The 18,861-nt window shown below is 40.1% G+C and overlaps 3 protein-coding genes and 3 long non-coding RNA genes across 17 annotated transcripts; 4 read left to right on the top strand and 2 right to left on the bottom strand.

Annotated features, from left to right (window-relative positions):
* The first annotated feature begins 1,016 nt into the window (after window positions 1-1,016).
* LOC124349481 (sodium-dependent nutrient amino acid transporter 1-like) lies at window positions 1,017-5,186 on the top strand. 3 transcript variants are annotated; one of them, XM_046800131.1, is made up of 10 exons: window positions 1,017-1,257; window positions 2,334-2,498; window positions 2,575-2,685; window positions 2,765-2,912; window positions 3,045-3,276; window positions 3,355-3,625; window positions 3,764-3,867; window positions 3,945-4,408; window positions 4,485-4,753; window positions 4,821-5,186. In XM_046800131.1, exons 2-10 carry the CDS (start codon window positions 2,337-2,339, stop codon window positions 5,067-5,069), a joined length of 2,010 nt encoding a protein of 669 aa, XP_046656087.1. In that variant the 5' UTR covers window positions 1,017-1,257; window positions 2,334-2,336; the 3' UTR covers window positions 5,070-5,186. The 3 variants fall into 3 exon arrangements, with proteins under 3 accessions (XP_046656087.1, XP_046656086.1, XP_046656088.1); XM_046800130.1 differs by having other exon boundaries at window positions 1,018-1,257; window positions 2,572-2,685; XM_046800132.1 differs by lacking the exon at window positions 1,017-1,257 and adding an exon at window positions 1,710-1,911 and having other exon boundaries at window positions 2,572-2,685.
* Window positions 5,187-10,844: 5,658 nt separating this feature from the next.
* Window positions 10,845-13,724, bottom strand: LOC124350040 (cuticle protein 7-like). Of its 4 annotated transcripts, none has more exons than XM_046801038.1 (4): window positions 13,612-13,724; window positions 13,425-13,541; window positions 12,983-13,356; window positions 10,845-10,987 (listed from the first exon to the last, which is right to left on the bottom strand). In XM_046801038.1, the coding sequence occupies exons 1-4, from the start codon at window positions 13,615-13,617 to the stop codon at window positions 10,915-10,917; spliced, it is 570 nt and encodes a 189-aa protein (XP_046656994.1). In that variant the 5' UTR covers window positions 13,618-13,724; the 3' UTR covers window positions 10,845-10,914. The 4 variants fall into 4 exon arrangements, with proteins under 4 accessions (XP_046656994.1, XP_046656995.1, XP_046656997.1 ...); XM_046801039.1 differs by having other exon boundaries at window positions 10,845-11,181; window positions 13,225-13,356; XM_046801041.1 differs by lacking the exons at window positions 12,983-13,356; window positions 13,425-13,541 and adding an exon at window positions 11,381-11,497 and having other exon boundaries at window positions 10,845-11,310; window positions 13,612-13,656.
* Window positions 11,404-12,985, top strand: LOC124350217. Of its 4 annotated transcripts, none has more exons than XR_006920469.1 (4): window positions 11,404-11,533; window positions 12,231-12,375; window positions 12,496-12,631; window positions 12,748-12,985. It is a non-coding gene; the product is annotated as an uncharacterized LOC124350217 (long non-coding RNA). The 4 variants fall into 4 exon arrangements; XR_006920471.1 differs by having other exon boundaries at window positions 11,407-11,533; window positions 12,237-12,375; XR_006920470.1 differs by having other exon boundaries at window positions 11,451-11,533; window positions 12,156-12,375.
* On the top strand, window positions 13,510-17,159 carry LOC124350223. Of its 2 annotated transcripts, XR_006920489.1 has the most exons (6): window positions 13,525-13,579; window positions 15,004-15,149; window positions 15,395-15,546; window positions 15,624-15,819; window positions 15,885-16,009; window positions 16,083-17,159. It is a non-coding gene; the product is annotated as an uncharacterized LOC124350223 (long non-coding RNA). The 2 variants fall into 2 exon arrangements; XR_006920490.1 differs by lacking the exon at window positions 15,004-15,149 and having other exon boundaries at window positions 13,510-13,579.
* On the bottom strand, window positions 16,871-17,698 carry LOC124350070 (DNA-directed RNA polymerase II subunit RPB1-like). Its single transcript, XM_046801081.1, has 3 exons — window positions 17,612-17,698; window positions 17,417-17,533; window positions 16,871-17,346 (listed from the first exon to the last, which is right to left on the bottom strand). Exons 1-3 carry the CDS (start codon window positions 17,615-17,617, stop codon window positions 16,951-16,953), a joined length of 519 nt encoding a protein of 172 aa, XP_046657037.1. The 5' UTR covers window positions 17,618-17,698; the 3' UTR covers window positions 16,871-16,950.
* On the top strand, window positions 17,440-18,856 carry LOC124350392. Of its 3 annotated transcripts, XR_006920886.1 has the most exons (4): window positions 17,440-17,569; window positions 18,267-18,411; window positions 18,532-18,667; window positions 18,784-18,856. It is a non-coding gene; the product is annotated as an uncharacterized LOC124350392 (long non-coding RNA). The 3 variants fall into 3 exon arrangements; XR_006920883.1 differs by lacking the exon at window positions 18,784-18,856 and having other exon boundaries at window positions 18,532-18,713; XR_006920885.1 differs by lacking the exon at window positions 18,784-18,856 and having other exon boundaries at window positions 17,487-17,569; window positions 18,192-18,411; window positions 18,532-18,713.
* The last annotated feature ends 5 nt before the right edge of the window (window positions 18,857-18,861 follow it).

Here is an 18,861-nt window from a genome sequence, read left to right as displayed (position 1 = left end):
GTACTGGGGTATAGAAAAACAACCCCACCGAAATAGAGTGGCGCGGATGTTGCATGATTCCGTGCCGAGTCAAATCAGTCGACGAAATTTCACGCGTCTCGCTCGATCAGCAGCAGAATTGACCTTTTCCAAAAAAATTATGTCCGTTTTTTAAATGAGTCCCACCCACCGCAATCTATCTGGTATTTTCATTAATTTTCAGGATATTTCAGGAGAAAACGCTCGCGCCACTCTTGAATTATTCATCGAGAACCCATTTCCGGTGAACTAAGAGGTTGCCTAATTATTAATTAATCATTTTCACGCGCAAAACAAGTTTTGACATATCAACTCGATAAACATTGACTCGGCGCCCCGTGTGACTGTAATAACGAGAGGGAAAAAACCACGACCAGCATGTGTAAACAGGTGTGCAACAACAATGGACAATTGACTAACACGCCCCACAAAACTACATCCAAATAACCACCAAATGCGTAATGGCTGGTAATGGCTTATTGGGTTTCCCGTTCGATTTCAATACATACTCTCATTTTGGACTATCTATTGACAAACGAAATAATAGTATAACAAAAACCAACCTCCTGTAATAAAGGAATTAAATGTGCCACGGCCAACAACCGGTAAGCCATTTCCTTCTGTTTTCCCTTTTTGTCTTTTATTTTTATCCCATCACCTTGCAACACAGTTTGTAAAAATAAATAATAAATAGTACTGCTCACCAATAATAAAAACAAAAGTCTATAAATCAATTAACCCGATTTTTATTTTATTTTTTCGAAATAAAAGTTTTGAACCCCGGGGGGGGGGGGGGGCCCGACAACCTTGACATAATTTTCGAGCCACTTAAAGGGAAAACTTTTGTTTTTCAGATTTTTTATTAGATTCCAGGTGAGATCGACAAAGTGAATACACAAACCAATGTGGCTGCTGTACTGTACCGACGAGAAAAGAGGGAGGAGCTTGCCGATGGGAGGAGTATATAGGAGACAACACAGCACACAGCACAGGTGTGCGCACACACACTTCCCAGTAGGAGAAGGGGGGACCAGCTTTTTTTGTTGGTTGTTGTTGATTAAACCGCACAAAGGAGAGAGAGAAACAGTTTCACTTGGTCGTCGCAGATATTCGAGCAGCAGTGCCACTCACTCCCAAACCTTCCACGCATCACCATCTGTCTCCTTTCGTCACTTATTGTTGGTCAACTCGTACGTGTGTAACAGTGCAACTTTTCTCAACAACACAAAATCATCTCAGGTTATTATCATTTTCAATTTACTTTTTTTAAGAATCAGCTTTTATTTTGGTCTGCATTTGACATTGGAAATGAAAATGTCATATTGGGATTGCATGAATATTTTTCATTTGAATCGAACGTGTTTGGAGGGGTGGGTTACACAATCACGCTGTAGGAAGAACCCCGTTTTGTCATTTGAGTGAGTCAGACCATGTCCGACGCGCTCATTGACATTCATTACACGGACAAATGTTTTTAAAATAATAAAAAATAAAACGTCAATGGTAAGTTGGTCTATTTCCTTCCCGCCGTTCGTGGTCGTGATCATAATTAAAATTAGGAAAAAAAAATTAAAAAAAAACGGAAATACCGGGATAGATCGTGATCGCGGGAGAAAGCCGCTATGATGAGGAGGGGTGGACAGAGAAAATGTTGTGGTTTTGGTTAGTATTAGGCCCGTCGTTCATCGGGACGGTGTTGTAATGAAACTAACGTGTTGACATCATGTTAAAAAATTTAATAATCCGATTGAATTGAAATCAATTTCGTTAGTTTATATATTGAATCCATCCGTCCAAGTTTCTCCCTTTTGTTACTCAACTCGTTTTGGGTTGGGTCCAACCGCACGTCATTCTCAAATGGCCACCATTTACGTGATTTGGAAAATCTTAAAGGTAAAAAACCCTCCCGAAAAATGGTTTTACCGTCCGGTAAAAAACGTTTCTATTGCGCGGTTTTTAGTTTTAAAAAAATGCGGTAATGTGCTGGGGTTTTTACTCAGTTTTTCCTTGTATACTGTTACCCTCACCAGGAAGTGCGTAAAGTGCCACTCACGTAATACCTAATCATCGTGACACGATTTTGCGGTTTGAATTTTTGGTTCTTTCTTATCGCAATACGGAAGGAGCTTCCGTTTGACGTAGTTGACGAAGCGGAAGTAGAATCCGGATTGCGGATACCGAATTTGATTGGTTGTGGGGTTGACATATAAAAGGCCCGGGATTCATTTGTGATGTTCATTCCACTTTCCGAGTTTGAAGTGATCGTGTAGTATTTTGACCATCTTAAATTAATTCATTTCACATACAATCAACAGAACATGGGCAAGAAAGACGGAAGCGGCATACCCAATGCGGCGTTCGTGCTGGACGACGACGACATCTCTGGCAAAGGCCCGGCAGCCCTTGCCGTTCAACAGAATAAACAACCGCTCGCTATCACGGCCGGCAGTCCCGACGTCTTCAGCTCGGCAGAAGTTTTGGTATAATATATCATTGATTATTCACCCGACTGACAAGCCGAGAAATTCAACGATTCATTCATCACCTTTTCAGCAGAACGATGAAGGCCAGCAGCGTGATACCTGGGGCAATCCGGTTGAATTTCTCATGTCGTGCATTTCACTCTCAGTCGGCCTGGGCAACATCTGGCGCTTCCCGTTCACAGCCGTAAGATTATACCCCCCACCATCTTCATCCAAACTCGATTTTCTTATTTATTTATTATCGGGCGTGATTTATGATGCAGTACGAAAATGGCGGAGGAGCTTTTTTGATTCCGTATCTAGTCGTTCTACTTTTGATCGGCAAACCGCTCTACTTCTTGGAGATGATCTTGGGCCAGTTCTCCAGCTATGGATCCGTCAAGGTCTGGGCTGTCGTGCCCCTTGCCAAAGGTACGGTACACGAAAGAATAATAAATCGTTGATTCATTGAACGCGCTTGCTGAATCTCTATCGATCGATAGCTTTTTTAAAAATCCGGATGGCGAAATAATGAATGGCAACTTTTATATGTTGTATAAATAGGCGTGGGCTACGGTGGCGCACTTGCGACGTGGTTCGTCGTGACGTATTACTGCTGCTTAATGGCCCTGACCGTTTTCTATTTCTTCTCGTCGTTTCAATCCGTCCTGCCGTGGACGGTTTGCGATCCGGCCTGGGCCACTTCGACCTGCTACAACAGCAGCAGCGCCGCCAGCAATTTGACCGGAATTGGCAATTTAACCGGCCGGACGTCCAGCGCTGAAGAATTTTTCAAGTACTACTACCAAACGAAAATTTTAAAAAATTTATTTTTACAAAATTTCTAATTATTAATTTGAAATTAATTCCATAGCTACAACGTGCTGCAGAAGATCGTCAACATCGACGATGGCGTCGGAATTCCGGAATGGCGATTGACCTTGTGTCTGCTTTTCTCCTGGATCATTATCGCTCTCATCTTGATGAAAGGTGTGGCCTCATCCGGCAAAGCCGCTTATTTCACGGCCATCTTCCCTTACGTCGTCCTCCTCACTTTGCTCGTCCGCGGAGTGACGCTGGACGGCGCAGTCGACGGAATCCTCTTCTTCATCACTCCCCAGTGGGATAAAATCCTCACTCCTCAGGTATGACATTTTGTCTTATTTCTTTTATTCATTTCTAATCCAAATCCCCTTTCACCTATGCGAGAAACCGGATTTAAATGTTTTAAAACGATACGCGTCCTTGTCCCTGATTTCATGATCTATTTCAATGATTCACAGGTGTGGTATGCAGCTGTGACGCAATGCTTCTTTTCCCTCTCGGTCGGATTTGGGCCAATCATTATGAACGCCAGTTACAACGGATTCCGCCACAGGATCTACCGGTATGTATTTGAATGGAATTTTTTTTAAATTATTTATTTATTCATTTAACTTATTCGTATAACTTGAAATAAAACAGGGATGCCACGATCGTGAGTTTCATGGACACTTTCACGAGTTTGCTGGCCGGCGTGACCATCTTCTCCATTCTGGGCAACTTGGCTCACGAGTCGGGCAAATCGATCGAGACGGTCGTCCAGGGTGGCACCGGATTGGCTTTCATTTCCTATCCGGAAGCCATTTCCAAGTTTGACGTTGTCCCTCAACTCTTCGCCGTCCTCTTCTTCCTCATGCTCTTCACCCTTGGCGTGGGCAGCGCCGTCTCCCTGTGCGGATGCATCATCACCGTCATCTGCGACGCCTTCCCCAACTGGAAGCGATGGATGGTGACGCTCGTCATTTGCTCCTCCGGATTTCTATTAGGTCTCGTCTACGTCACACCCGGCGGGCAGCACGTTCTCGACGTCGTCGACTTTTTCGGCGGTGGTTTCATCATCTTCGTCATCGCCGTCGTCGAAGTCACCGCCATCTGTTGGATTTATGGTGAATTAAAAACCAATTTTACAAATTTAAAAAAAAAAAAAAAAACAGAAAAATGAACGGATTTTTGAATTGACAGGATTGAAGAATTTCTTGCGCGACACGGAATTCATGTTGGGCATCCGCCTGGGCATCTACTGGAAATTCACTTGGGGTTTTTTCATTCCTTTCTCTTTGATGGGCATCTTTATTTACTCTCTGGCCAACTTCCGCACTTTTGTCACCGATGGCTACGTCTATCCAGCTTCTTTGACTGGCTCCGGTTGGGTACTCGCCGCTTTGGCTCTTATCCAAGTGCCAATCTGGGCCGGAATCGCCATCTACAAACGGAAAGGATCTCTCTTGGATGTAAGTTGTATTTGCTACTAAATAGTCAATTGACTTGTACCAAATTTGAATTTTTGAATTTCTATAGCGGCTAAAGGCTAGTGTGACACCCACGGAGAACTGGGGACCACAGGACCCCAAAATCCGGTCCCAATGGATTCTTTTCAAGCAAGAGGACTACTCTGAACACCAATCGTGGGCCTGGTGGATCCCGAAATGCGTCAAGAAAATCGTCAAGATTGATGGACATTCTTTCCAATCTGGTCGTCCCTCACCCTCTAACGCGGCCATCGTCGATATGGACGGGCAGGCCAGCATGGGCAACAACAACAAATGAAAAAGGGGAAACCATTTAATCTAACCTCATGTGATGTCTGGCATTGTAGTCGCCCGACATATTATGGCGCCATTCACTTTTACAAAGTGACTTTTTAAAGTTCTAAAACAACAAAAGGATCTAGGGTAAAGTACCTAATTCGGGACAGGCCCGAAAATTTCTTATTTGGGACGAAATAACATTTTTCAGTTTAAAACAAAAACTAACCCGAGTTTCGATAAGAAAAGTTGCTGAAATTAAAGAAAATGAACGGATCTACGTTTATATACAACTATGTCAATGTAGCTGTACAAATTTTAAAGATATGACAAAAAATATATTGGGAAAAAGGACTTAGAAAAAAGCTAGATTTGGGACGTTTGCAATCTTGCAATATTAAGATATTTAGGGGTTATTTTGAGCTGAATTTAGTCTTAAAATAAAGAGCTCGACAGAATCTTTAGATTCAATGCATAGAAATGCAAGAAAAATAAAGAAATTTCCATCAAATCGAACTTGAAGCTTGCTGGCGATAAATCCCATAACACAAAATCGGGACACCCAAGTACACAAAATCGGGACAGTATAATGTACGCAAGATGGCACTAGTTAAACTGTCAAAATCAGGGTTTTACTATCTAACTTCTAAGTTCCGTCCTGGACGACACTTATTGTGAGGTCGAATATTGATGATGAAAGTTTTTTTCATTACGTCTTTTATGATTTTGTATAAGAGTCTTGCCCCTAATTGTTAATTCTATATAATTTTGTTAAGACACTTCCCAAAAAATTCTTGTGGCACAGTGGGTTGAGTGACTCTACTAAGAATCGCATTTATAAACTCTCAGTCGTGGGTTCAAATCCAAGGCATTTTTGATATTATTTCGGAAATCGCCTCAGGGCTGTCCCGAATTTATAGCACAGTAAGGATACCCGTAAAATAAATTTGACGGTCATTTCCCTTTGGTTTTCATCATCTGTTGAAGAGTTCATCACATATTGTCGTATTCCGATGGCACAGTGGGTTCAGTCGTTGGATGGGAACCACGTTATGCTTTTAATTATTGGTTCAAATCCCAGGAAAGGTATTTTTAAAATTATTTCGAAAAACGCCTTAGGGCTGTCCCGAATTTATAGCACAGTAAGGATACCCGTAAAATTAATTCGACGGCCACTTCTCATTGGTTTTTATCTTACATAGAAGAGTTCGAACAATATCGATAAGTTGTATTGGCACAATGGTTTAGTGGCTGGTTCTAACGCAAGCTTTAGTAATCGATTATGGGTTCGAATCCTGTTACCAGCATTTTTTGAATTATTTCGGATATCGCCCAAGGGGTGTCCCGAATTTATAACACAGGGGTTAGCTAAAAGCCATAGCCATAGCCAGTAGTGTACCCGTATGTAAAAATAATTCGACAGGCAACATAATCTCCCCGATGTAGAAGACTTTCGTTGTTCTCATGGCTCAACGGGTTAATTGCTGACATAGATGACATTTTCATTGAATGTCGTTTTCAGCCCCGTGTTCAAATTCAGAAGATAATTTCGATAGACTTCAGATTGAAATATTTTTTAAAAATAACCAAAGTAAGATTCGAACACAGAACCAAACCAAAAATTTCGTAAGAGACAGGCACTAAACCACTGTGTCAATACAACCGACTTTCGTCGGTTCGAACTCTTTTATGTTAGATAAAAACCAATGAGAAGTGGCCGTCGAATTAATTTTACGGGTATCCTTACTGTGCTATAAATTCGGGACAGCCCTAAGGCGTTTTTCGAAATAATTTTAAAAATACCTTTCCTGGGATTTGAACCAATAATTAAAAGCATAACGTGGTTCCCATCCAACGACTGAACCCACTGTGCCATCGGAATACGACAATATGTGATGAACTCTTCAACAGATGATGAAAACCAAAGGGAAATGACCGTCAAATTTATTTTACGGGTATCCTTACTGTGCTATAAATTCGGGACAGCCCTAAGGCGTTTTTCGAAATAATTTTAAAAATACCTTTCCTGGGATTTGAACCAATAATCAAAAGTATAACGTGGTTCCCAGCCAACGACTGAACCCACTGTGCCATCGGAATACGACAATATGTGATGAACTCTTCAACAGGTGATGAAAACCAAAGGGAAATGACCGTCAAATTTATTTTACGGGTATCCTTACTGTGCTATAAATTCGGGACAGCCCTAAGGCGTTTTTCGAAATAATTTTAAAAATACCTTTCCTGGGATTTGAACCAATAATCAAAAGTATAACGTGGTTCCCAGCCAACGACTGAACCCACTGTGCCATCGGAATACGACAATATGTGATGAACTCTTCAACAGATGATGAAAACCAAAGGGAAATGACCGTCAAATTTATTTTACGGGTATCCTTACTGTGCTATAAATTCGGGACAGCCCTGAGGCGATATTCGAAATATTTTAAAAAATGCCTTACCCGAGATTCGAACCAACGACCAAGAAAGATAATCCAATTCTCAGGCAGCCACTTATCCACTGAGTCATGGGAACATACAAAAATAGGGCGATCTCTTCAATGTATGATGCAAATCGTAGGATAGAACACGCAGAATTAATTTTACGGGTATCCTTACTGTGCTATAAATTCGGGACAGCCCTGAGGCGATATTCGAAATATTTTAAAAAATGCCTTTCCTGGGATTTGAAACATGAACAAAAAACGGTAACGGTTTCGTTATCCGTCACTCAATCCAACGTGCCATGAAACACTGTCGAAAATGATCTCTTGTGTAATACCGTTGACAATAGTTGTGCAATTCGGAATAAGAGGGATGCTGACAGTCAAATATGTTGATTAACGTTTATTCATATAAAGACACTTTTAGATGTGAAGGGAGTCGAACCCTAACCTGTTGTACGTGAGATTGATAGGTCAACATGATATCCGTAAGACCAATCGTGTGTTTTGATTTCTGTTTTCATTACTGTCAAAAAGTGGTTGTTGCTACACAACCAACGGTAGATGGCGCTGGCGACTGTCCCGCATTTGGTTTCTTTGTCCCATACTTTTTATCGGTGTCCCGACTTAGGAAGGTGTTCGGCCTATACTAAAGCATGCGAAACGGCAATAGCCAAAAAGTGTCCCGAATTAGGAACAATACCCTATACTAATTAGTATAATAATCTAATTTTACTAACTTATACGGCCATTCGTTCTTTATATTATTTTTAGTCGAGTCTCATAATCAATTCATTTAAAGATTGTCCTGTAGTTTGCATGTTGCGTTCTTTTTAACTATATTTCAAAGCGTGTTTCAAATTTCCCGCCGACAATTTATTTGTCAACGTCTGTGTTATACATTGGTTAGTTACGTCGATTGACTATTATTATATTGTGATCAAAAATTTTCTTCCCTATCAACGAGCCAACGTCCATATTTAACCAATGTGTGTCTATACAATATTCTTCCATTGAGCCATGAACTTCTGATTGCGCCTGATTTTCAGTACTAGATTTATATGATATAACCGTTTATTAAATCAATCCTTCCATAGTTCAACATTTATAATAATCGCCGAATGTGACGTAATAAAATACATTCAATTTTGAAAAAAAAAAAAATCTCTAGCATTTTAATTTCTAACAAAGTTCTTTAGCTTTTCGGATCTGAGTTTTCTACTCCGGAAGGGAGGTAGCCTTATTTGTAGATCAGTTCAGATTTTTCCTCTTTTTCTATTTCCCGAAAAGTTTTTTTTCCAAAATGTAGACATATATACCATGATCAGGGGTATGGAGAGGTGGTTCCCAATGACAGTATTAAATTTCCCATAAGGGGATTCGACGGGACGCTACTTTTTTACTAACGACTTTTACATGGAGGCATAGGGAGGTCTCTCCGACGGTGGCGCCATCTAGGCTCTCGCGGCATACGGACATACCGAGAGACCTTTTAGTAAAAAAAGCGGACAACCCCTTATGGGAAATTTAACATGGAGACTGGAAACCATCTCTCCATGCCCATGCCATGATGTAGAATTTAAATGCGGCGTTTCAATCAAATCGGCATCTTCAATTCATAAACTGGCATCAGTGCACAGTTTTTAATTCTCAGTTTTCACGAAAGTTCGGAGAGCTAACAGCAGCCTGTCTGTCACTCATCATCTGCTCAAGCATTTTTAGTTCAATTCTTACTTTTCTTAGTCCATCGTATGGTGGCTTTAGATATTAGTTAGACTAATTGCAATGTCTGGTTTCAATAATAATTCAACAAGAGTCAATTGCAACTAAATGCTGATGTTGTTTCACGATTGCCCAAATATTCCTGTGATATCCACGATGGATACCCTTAACACGTGGCTTTAACGAAGGTAATATTTCCTTTTTTACATCGGATCAAGGAGATCATCATGATCAGACATAAACAACTAGGAAGAGTTTATCAAAGGGTATCTTTACTAGATCAATGTTAACCCAACACTTAGCTCAAATGTAACTAGGCTCTTCGATAAGATTGGATGCTGAGTGCTGAAGTTGACCGCTTTAAATGAAGAATGAAGAACACATTTTTTTAGGGGAACTTGAGCACTCATTGTCAACATCACTGAACGAACTGCAGAAGCTACACTATAATCTAAAATGTTTCCCATTAATAGTATGTAGGAATTCGTATTTTCAGACAACCCAGCTGTTGCCTACATGCACCAAGTTGTGTTCGAAAGGAAATTGGATGTAGGTGACTCGGATCTTTTTCAATCAACTGCTCCTTCAATTGAATTACAGATGGAAAAATACAAAAATCTACAATCTTCTAAAGCACAACATTATTGGGTTTCAAGACATGATTGATTGTTTGTATTTTAATTATTAGTGCAAGACCAAAATCTTTTTTTGCATTTAGTAATATATACTCTTCTTTTTTTTGCAGTTTATTTTATTAGCACAAAGAGACGGCAAGCGGAATTTTTCTTATTCGCAGTACTGGCAATCTTTGCCTAGCAAACTCGGCCTTGGTAACGACACCCTCGAAAGACTCGGCGTATAATTTTATTTCCATCAGGTCAGTTTAAATATTTATTTTAATTTAATCGAGTCCCCGATAGTTTTGGAATTGTTCCTTTATTTCCCCCGCTATCTTTTGTCTTTGAATCTTTCCTATTCTGACTGGTACCCTATGGATGTTTCGGCCATACTGTCATGATAATGTGTTCATATGACTAGCGTAGTGGGCCCGCTCTGCATCACCAAAGATTGGGAATCATCTCCATCAACTTTGCACGAACTGCTAAGTATGTGGTAAGAATTTTACAAACATTAGTTACACCTACTTCAATTTATTTTAAAACGTATTCGCTAAAGGATTCCTTATCGTCTAAGACCGATTAGTATAATTTATCAGAATGTTGTAGATGGCCGTTGTAGTTGGCTTGAATCCATACCACAATTACCACAAGTATTCTTTAAGTCGTCCTAGATTATGTCCAAGAGGAAGGCTCCACCTAATCCTTGCGAAAAAATAGATTGAGAATTGACCGTTGCCAGGGCAATACCGTAACGTCTTTGAATTAGTTCAAGGCACAGTGTAGATACCAATCCTTTGAATACTATCCAATCCTTGTTGCGAATAGTGAAACGGATTAATCAGCTGTAGTATAATTTTTAGTGCTATCAGTCGGTAGATATTCTGGACTAATGCAAATGCAAATTTCTTAACATTTGAATGGCAGTCTTGAACAAGAAATAATTTTTAGAATCCAGATATATTGTAGTTTTCACAGGGTTAATGTACTAATTAATTATTAATTTCTTTCATCTAACTGAATTTTTTTTATTAAATAATAAGTTTAGATACAGACATTTCGGTAGTTTCAATCAACTTTCAATTTAGTACTGGGGCTGGACTGCGGGGGCTTTGTAGACCGGAGTGGCGGTGTAAGCCGGGGCCGGGGCAGAGTATGTGGGAGCGGTGTAAGTGCTGGGAGCAGTGGGCTTGTAAGCAGGAGCGGAGTAGGTGGGAGCAGTGGGCCTGTAAGCTGGGGCGGAGTAGGTGGTAGCTTTGTAGTTGTTTGCGACGTATTCGGGGTATTTGGCTTCACCGGTGTACTTGACGTCGGCGACATATCCGTAGCTGTCGGCCTTGTAGGTGACAATTTGGGTGCGGCCGTCGGGAAGGACGACGTGGTATGATCCGGTGGTCACTTTGCCATCGCTGCTCTCGGAATGGGAATAGTCGTTGTAGTAATCATTGACGGCCCAGCTGAAGTCGTAAGGTTGGGGAGTCTTCATAAAATATTCATTTGCAAAAGTTAATTTCCATGTTTCTTTAATTAATTTATGAAATGAGACTCACCTCGTATTTGGCTTCATATGTAGATTTGTATGCCGGAGCTTCGTACTTGGGAGCGTATTCGGCTGACCTGTAAGAATCGGCGGCAGCGACAGCGAAAAGGGCGGCGAGGATCAAGAACTAATAAAATATGGAACATTTGACGCCATGTAAAAGGTAATGCGTTTTAGGAGACAACGTTTTTAAAATATTTCCTACTTTCATTTTGGAGTAGTGGTTAACTTGCTGAAAACAGTTGGTGAACTGATAATTTCAGTCCAGTCTGTTCACGTTTTTATACGAAATTCGAGAGTACATTCCGACTGATACGTTTGAATATGGCAATTTGCCAAAGTTATGCATTCAGCAAAAGTGATTGGTAGAGGTTATGCAAATAATTGGCAGTCAAGGTAGACGAAAATCAAAATAGACCCCACCTGTCTGCTCGCGTGAAAAGAAAACTTAGATGAACATTGGACAACCGATAACAGGTTGAAACACAATTTGGGAAGTCAGAATTTGAAATGAAAAAGATACCGTTGCTCGACTTTTAGGTAAATTGGACTTGGTTAATGACCTATTTAATTGACGTTCTCTTTTATCCTCGTTTCAAAAACTTCACGGGAATTCCCCTTCTGGTTGATTGGGCGATTGTTTTTTCTTAACCGTCTTAAACTATGCTACGACAAAATGATTTAATCCATTCATGTAGATTTCGCGCCATTAAATGAAATCACTGTCAGTCAAAGTAAAAGAATTTGATAAAATCTGAATTATACCGAGTGTCTCTTAACCGTAGGCTTATGTAAGAATCTCAGAAATGAACTTCGGAACGTGGGGCCAACTATTAACCGCTTCGTCTTCGTCACCGAAGATATAGGTCTACAACTCTCCATGACGTCCATGCCCATCTCCACATCCAACTCTTTCATGTCGTCCATGTGTTGCTTTCATTGCCCGTTTTACTCACTACCTGGTGCAAAACAAAATAATGGGTCCTCAGGTCACCTCAGCGCATGGTATATGTTAAAGAAATTTTCTACATTTCTTGGTTAACTGAAGCTGAACGAAAGTTTAGTTTGTAGCCTTTTACGTGATTTGCGTTAAAGGTGTCATTATTTCTTTTCTTGCTCTTATAGCACTTTCATAGGCACTTTCATGCCGAATCGATGACCACGAAGCGCTTCACGCTCAAAGCCAGCACATTTTTCTGAATTGTGTATCCATATTCTGAATGCAGTATTGGTCCATTGTCGTCGTGTTTCCGTGAACTAAGTAATCGATTTTTTTAACTTTTTGGGTATCTATGTAGTTATCGATTTCTATCTGGGTATTAAACTTGTGGTGATCCAATCCATCCCAAACGGTTCCGGCCATTCAATTTCCGCAAGACAGAAGAATTCCTTTTTATTTTAAAACAGAACCGAGAATCCAGGAATATTTTAGCGCTTCCATAATTAAAATATTTATGGTAGTACTTTGATCGAATTTAATATTTGTATTAAATAATAAGTTTAGATACACACATTTCAGCGGTTTCAATTACTTGCAATTTAATACTGGGGCTGGACTGCGGGGGCTTTGTAGACCGGAGTGGCGGTGTAAGCCGGGGCCGGGGCAGAGTATGTGGGAGCGGTGACGGTGTAGGTGGGACCCTTTTTGGCCGGGGCAGTGTATGTGGGAGCGGTGTAAGTGGGAGCAGTGGGCTTGTAAGCAGGAGCGGAGTAGGTGGGAGCGGTGGGCTTGTAAGCTGGGGCGGAGTAGGTGGTAGCTTTGTAGTTGTTTTCGACGTATTCGGGATACTTGGCTTCACCGGTGTACTTGACGTCGGCGACATATCCGTAGCTGTCGGCCCTGTAGGTGACAATTTGGGTGCGGCCGTCGGGAAGGACGACGCGGTATGATCCGGTTACGACATTGCCGTCGACACTCTTCTCAGAGTGTTCGTAGTCGTTGTAGTAATCATTGACGGCCCAGCTGAAGTCGTAAGGTTGGGGAGTCTTCAAAAATATTTATTTCGAAAGTTAATTTCCGTGTTTCGTTGATTCATTTATGAAATGTGACTCACCTCGTATTTGGCTTCATATGTAGATTTGTATGCCGGAGCTTCATACTTGGGAGCGTATTCGGCTGACCTGTAAGAATCGGCGGCAGCGACAGCGAAAAGGGCGGCGAGGATGATGAACTGTATGAAATATGAAACATTTGAGGCCATGTAATAAGGTAAAATTTCAATAATATCAAATATTTCCTACTTTCATTTTGGAGTAGTGGTTAACTTGCTGAAAACAGTTGGTGAACTGATAATTTCAGTCCAGTCTGTTCACGTTTTTATACAAAATTGGAGAGTATATCCCGGCTGATTACGTTTGAATATGGCAATTTGCCAAAGTCATGCATTCAGCGAAAGTGATTGGTAGAGGTTATGCAAGTAAATTAGTGGTCAAGGTAAACGAAAATCAAAATAGACCCCACCCGTCTGCTCGTTGTGAAGGAAAAAACTTTCGGACGCACTGCTATCGTAATAAGAAACTAATTCTAAGTATTGGTACTTTTCAAACTGATTCCTTGAATACTATCCGCATCAGGCGATTAATTTTTATTCATTCCGTGTTCATCTATCCAAATCCTACTGTCACGTGTGACGTTAACGATGCATGAAATACGGACGTCACACTTTTCAAATTTCCTTTCATTGTATTGGAGAGAAGCTTTGTCTATCTAAGAGATATTCTCGTTCAAATCGAAAAAAATCCGTTAAAAAACCTTGTTCGTACCAGATAGCATTTTATGTCGCTACAGAAACAAAAATGGGTCGGTTCCCAAATCGTCAAAGTTTTGTTGTTTGAAGCGGCATCGCGTGTTGGATAGGTTGCTTTGCTTCTCTAATAGGTTGGTAAAAGACGCTAAATAAAAGATTATGCATGTGCAAACGAATATTTTATGCATCCATGGGGTACCGGATTTTTTTATACACGAGTATTCAACCAATTTATGGATTATTAAAAAAAGATTCTTGACTTTCGTTATTTCCTAGAGTCCTTCCGCAAAGCTTTTATCATACTCTTGACTGGCTTCCTTTGATTTCTTCGTCGTAAAGTAAATTCAATATTATTGTTGTCTGTACCAACGGTCTCAATGTCCTTTTAATTATTGGACTTATCAGTCCGATAATTTAATCAGGACTTGTCCTTTTTCTGGACTCATCCGGATGTTTTCGAGTGTGACATCTCAGTGGAGATTCGTTGACAAATGAATTTATTTGAGTCCCATTGCCGATTGACAGAGAACACTTTTTGCTGGAGACATTATTCCACACTATTTTCAGATATTTTACGCAATAAATTTGGCGACAATGACCCAGTGTTCCACTTTTGAAATGCTGTTTCACAAACATGTTAGTCTACAAACAGCTCAAATAGGTTTTCCGTAATCTGTGTCCTGTATATTCCATGCGCTTTGCGTAGCTTTTTTTCTTAGCAATTTTGTTATCAAGGTGCCATAAAGACGATGACGGAGGATAAACAAAAACACTTTTCTGTGGAACGGCGAAATCTCACTAGATGAAATATGATTTCATTTCAGTGTATTCTGGTCACTTTATTCAATGTTTTTACAAGTGAATATGAATAAAGTTATTAATGCAGGTAAGGACATCACCCGATATCTATAGCTTCGCTCATCCTGTTGGATTGTGATTCTGGCTGTCTTCATCCTTCCAAATACTTCTCTTGCCAACATGACCCGTTGAGTATTTGGCCATGATGAGATAACCTTTATTGATTTTCACCAGGTCAGTTTCAATATTTATTTTAATTTAATGGAGCTTCGACTAGTTTTGAAATTGTTTCTTTATTTTCCCCGCTGTGTTCCTCACCCTTGTATAAAACCAGTAAAAAAAAGACGATTAAGTACCACCTTATGTGTGTTTTAAAATTTTATTTTTCTCGGTTAACCGAAGCTGAACGAAACTTTTGTTTGCAGCCGTGTACGTGATTTGCTTTAACGGTGTCATTTTTTATTTTCTTGCTCTTATAGCACTTTCACAGCCGCGCTGAAGTCGATGACCACTGAAGCGCTTCATGCTAAAGGCCATCTATTCTTTTTTCATTTACAACTCAAGAAGGCTCGGTTGGATGAATAAATAACATGATGGCTGTTTTTACATTTGAAGCCTTTTCTCTATTCTTGTAAGTTTGATGATTTTGTAGGGCGTTTCCACTTAACTGACATTTTTCTCATTTTTGTTTCCGTATTCTGAATGCAGTTCTTGTTCGTTGTGTTTCTGTGGATTAAGTAATCGCATTTTTTAAATTTTTGGGTGATTTAGTTATCGAATTGTATCTGCGTTTTGAACTTGAGGTAATCCAATCCATTCCGAGTGGTTCTGGCCATTCAGTTTCCTTAGGACAAAAGAATTCCTTGCTCTTCAAAAACATCCACGTTCGGTGGTTTAAATTCAGGTTAGATGTGGTTGTTTTTGTCATTGAATGTTGTAATGTTTTAATCTTTCCTATGTTCACTACAGTATCGTTTCCTTTGTATGTTTCGACTGTACCTGATATTGGGTCTAACTTGATGAGCCCGTTCTGGATCATCAAAGATTTGGAATCATCTTCGCGGGTAAACTATTTAGGAACTGCAGAGTCTGCGGTAAGAATTAAAATATTTAAAGATAAGTCTGAATAGAATTTTGAGTCGTTTGATTGTATCTATGTGGCTATAGAATAGGCACCTAAAAGAAATGGACGATACCTTCTGTGTGGTAGTGTTCAACTGAGTCCCAAAAGTTGTAATATGCTTTTTGATTTTGAAATCAAACAAACAAAAATCAATCTGGTCAATAGGTAACGACAAATTCGACATTTAAATTGTGAGTCTCCCATGGACGTTTTGCAAAGGGAAGAGTAGTGATCGGCAGATCGGCTGTTTTCGCGGTTACCAATCACCAATAATTCGTATGGGTTTAGATGGGATAGGATGTTATTCAAATGGAAAATATGTATATTGAGTGGAGAAAAGAGCTGTTTTGAGTTACCCTTTCGATTGAACTAATCAACGGATTCATATTTTTGTTCTTTAGAAAGAGGTTTGGAAGAAAGTGAGATTTTTCGTAAACAAACACAACTAACGTAAATTTGACAAACAGCTGAAATTCAGGCGCACTGATGGTCGAATGTTTTTTTTTTTTTTTTTCACTGAAAATGTTCCGTCTTACTATTGTTTTGGACCTAAGGTTTTCCCTTCTTTGGATTCCTTTCCGGTTCCTCTTTTTTGTTTTTCTTACATTTTCTCCATTATTTCGCAAGCCACACCCCAGTCACATCTTGGTTGCTTTTCCCATTCATGATCATTTTCTTTTCGTTATCGGCTAATCAAAATTATCCGTACTGATGGTAGCATGTGACATTTCGATGCAAATTTCTAAACATTTGAATGTAAGTTTCGGCAAAAAATTCTGGAACCCAGAAATACTTAAGTGATTTCGAAAGAATTCGATTATAGACGTACTACTTTCATTGATCGAATTTAATTTTTATATTAAATAATAAGTTTAGATACAGACATTTCGGTGGTTTCAATCAACTTTCAATTTAGTACTGGGGCTGGACTGCGGGGGCTTTGTAGACCGGAGTGGCGGTGTAAGCCGGGGCCGGGGCAGAGTATGTGGGAGCGGTGTAAGTGCTGGGAGCAGTGGGCTTGTAAGCAGGAGCGGAATAGGTGGGAGCAGTGGGCCTGTAAGCTGGGGCGGAGTAGGTGGTAGCTTTGTAGTTGTTTGCGACGTATTCGGGGTATTTGGCTTCACCGGTGTACTTGACGTCGGCGACATATCCGTAGCTGTCGGCCTTGTAGGTGACAATTTGGGTGCGGCCGTCGGGAAGGACGACGTGGTATGATCCGGTGGTCACTTTGCCATCGCTGCTCTCGGAATGGGAATAGTCGTTGTAGTAATCATTGACGGCCCAGCTGAAGTCGTAAGGTTGGGGAGTCTTCATAAAATATTCATTTGCAAAAGTTAATTTCCATGTTTCTTTAATTAATTTATGAAATGAGACTCACCTCGTATTTGGCTTCATATGTAGATTTGTATGCCGGAGCTTCGTACTTGGGAGCGTATTCGGCTGACCTGTAAGAATCGGCGGCAGCGACAGCGAAAAGGGCGGCGAGGATCAAGAACTAATAAAATATGGAACATTTGACGCCATGTAAAAGGTAATGCGTTTTAGGAGACAACGTTTTTAAAATATTTCCTACTTTCATTTTGGAGTAGTGGTTAACTTGCTGAAAACAGTTGGTGAACTGATAATTTCAGTCCAGTCTGTTCACGTTTTTATACGAAATTCGAGAGTACATTCCGACTGATACGTTTGAATATGGCAATTTGCCAAAGTTATGCATTCAGCAAAAGTGATTGGTAGAGGTTATGCAAATAATTGGCAGTCAAGGTAGACGAAAATCAAAATAGACCCCACCTGTCTGCTCGCGTGAAAAGAAAACTTAGATGAACATTGGACAACCGATAACAGGTTGAAACACAATTTGGGAAGTCAGAATTTGAAATGAAAAAGATACCGTTGCTCGACTTTTAGGTAAATTGGACTTGGTTAATGACCTATTTAATTGACGTTCTCTTTTATCCTCGTTTCAAAAACTTCACGGGAATTCCCCTTCTGGTTGATTGGGCGATTGTTTTTTCTTAACCGTCTTAAACTATGCTACGACAAAATGATTTAATCCATTCATGTAGATTTCGCGCCATTAAATGAAATCACTGTCAGTCAAAGTAAAAGAATTTGATAAAATCTGAATTATACCGAGTGTCTCTTAACCGTAGGCTTATGTAAGAATCTCAGAAATGAACTTCGGAACGTGGGGCCAACTATTAACCGCTTCGTCTTCGTCACCGAAGATATAGGTCTACAACTCTCCATGACGTCCATGCCCATCTCCACATCCAACTCTTTCATGTCGTCCATGTGTTGCTTTCATTGCCCGTTTTACTCACTACCTGGTGCAAAACAAAATAATGGGTCCTCAGGTCACCTCAGCGCATGGTATATGTTAAAGAAATTTTCTACATTTCTTGGTTAACTGAAGCTGAACGAAAGTTTAGTTTGTAGCCTTTTACGTGATTTGCGTTAAAGGTGTCATTATTTCTTTTCTTGCTCTTATAGCACTTTCATAGGCACTTTCATGCCGAATCGATGACCACGAAGCGCTTCACGCTCAAAGCCAGCACATTTTTCTGAATTGTGTATCCATATTCTGAATGCAGTATTGGTCCATTGTCGTCGTGTTTCCGTGAACTAAGTAATCGATTTTTTTAACTTTTTGGGTATCTATGTAGTTATCGATTTCTATCTGGGTATTAAACTTGTGGTGATCCAATCCATCCCAAACGGTTCCGGCCATTCAATTTCCGCAAGACAGAAGAATTCCTTTTTATTTTAAAACAGAACCGAGAATCCAGGAATATTTTAGCGCTTCCATAATTAAAATATTTA

The sequence above is a fragment of the Daphnia pulicaria genome, chromosome 7, assembly GCF_021234035.1.
Source record: "Daphnia pulicaria isolate SC F1-1A chromosome 7, SC_F0-13Bv2, whole genome shotgun sequence".
Lineage (NCBI taxonomy): Eukaryota > Metazoa > Arthropoda > Branchiopoda > Diplostraca > Daphniidae > Daphnia > Daphnia pulicaria.
This window is presented reverse-complemented; position numbering and strand designations above follow the sequence as displayed.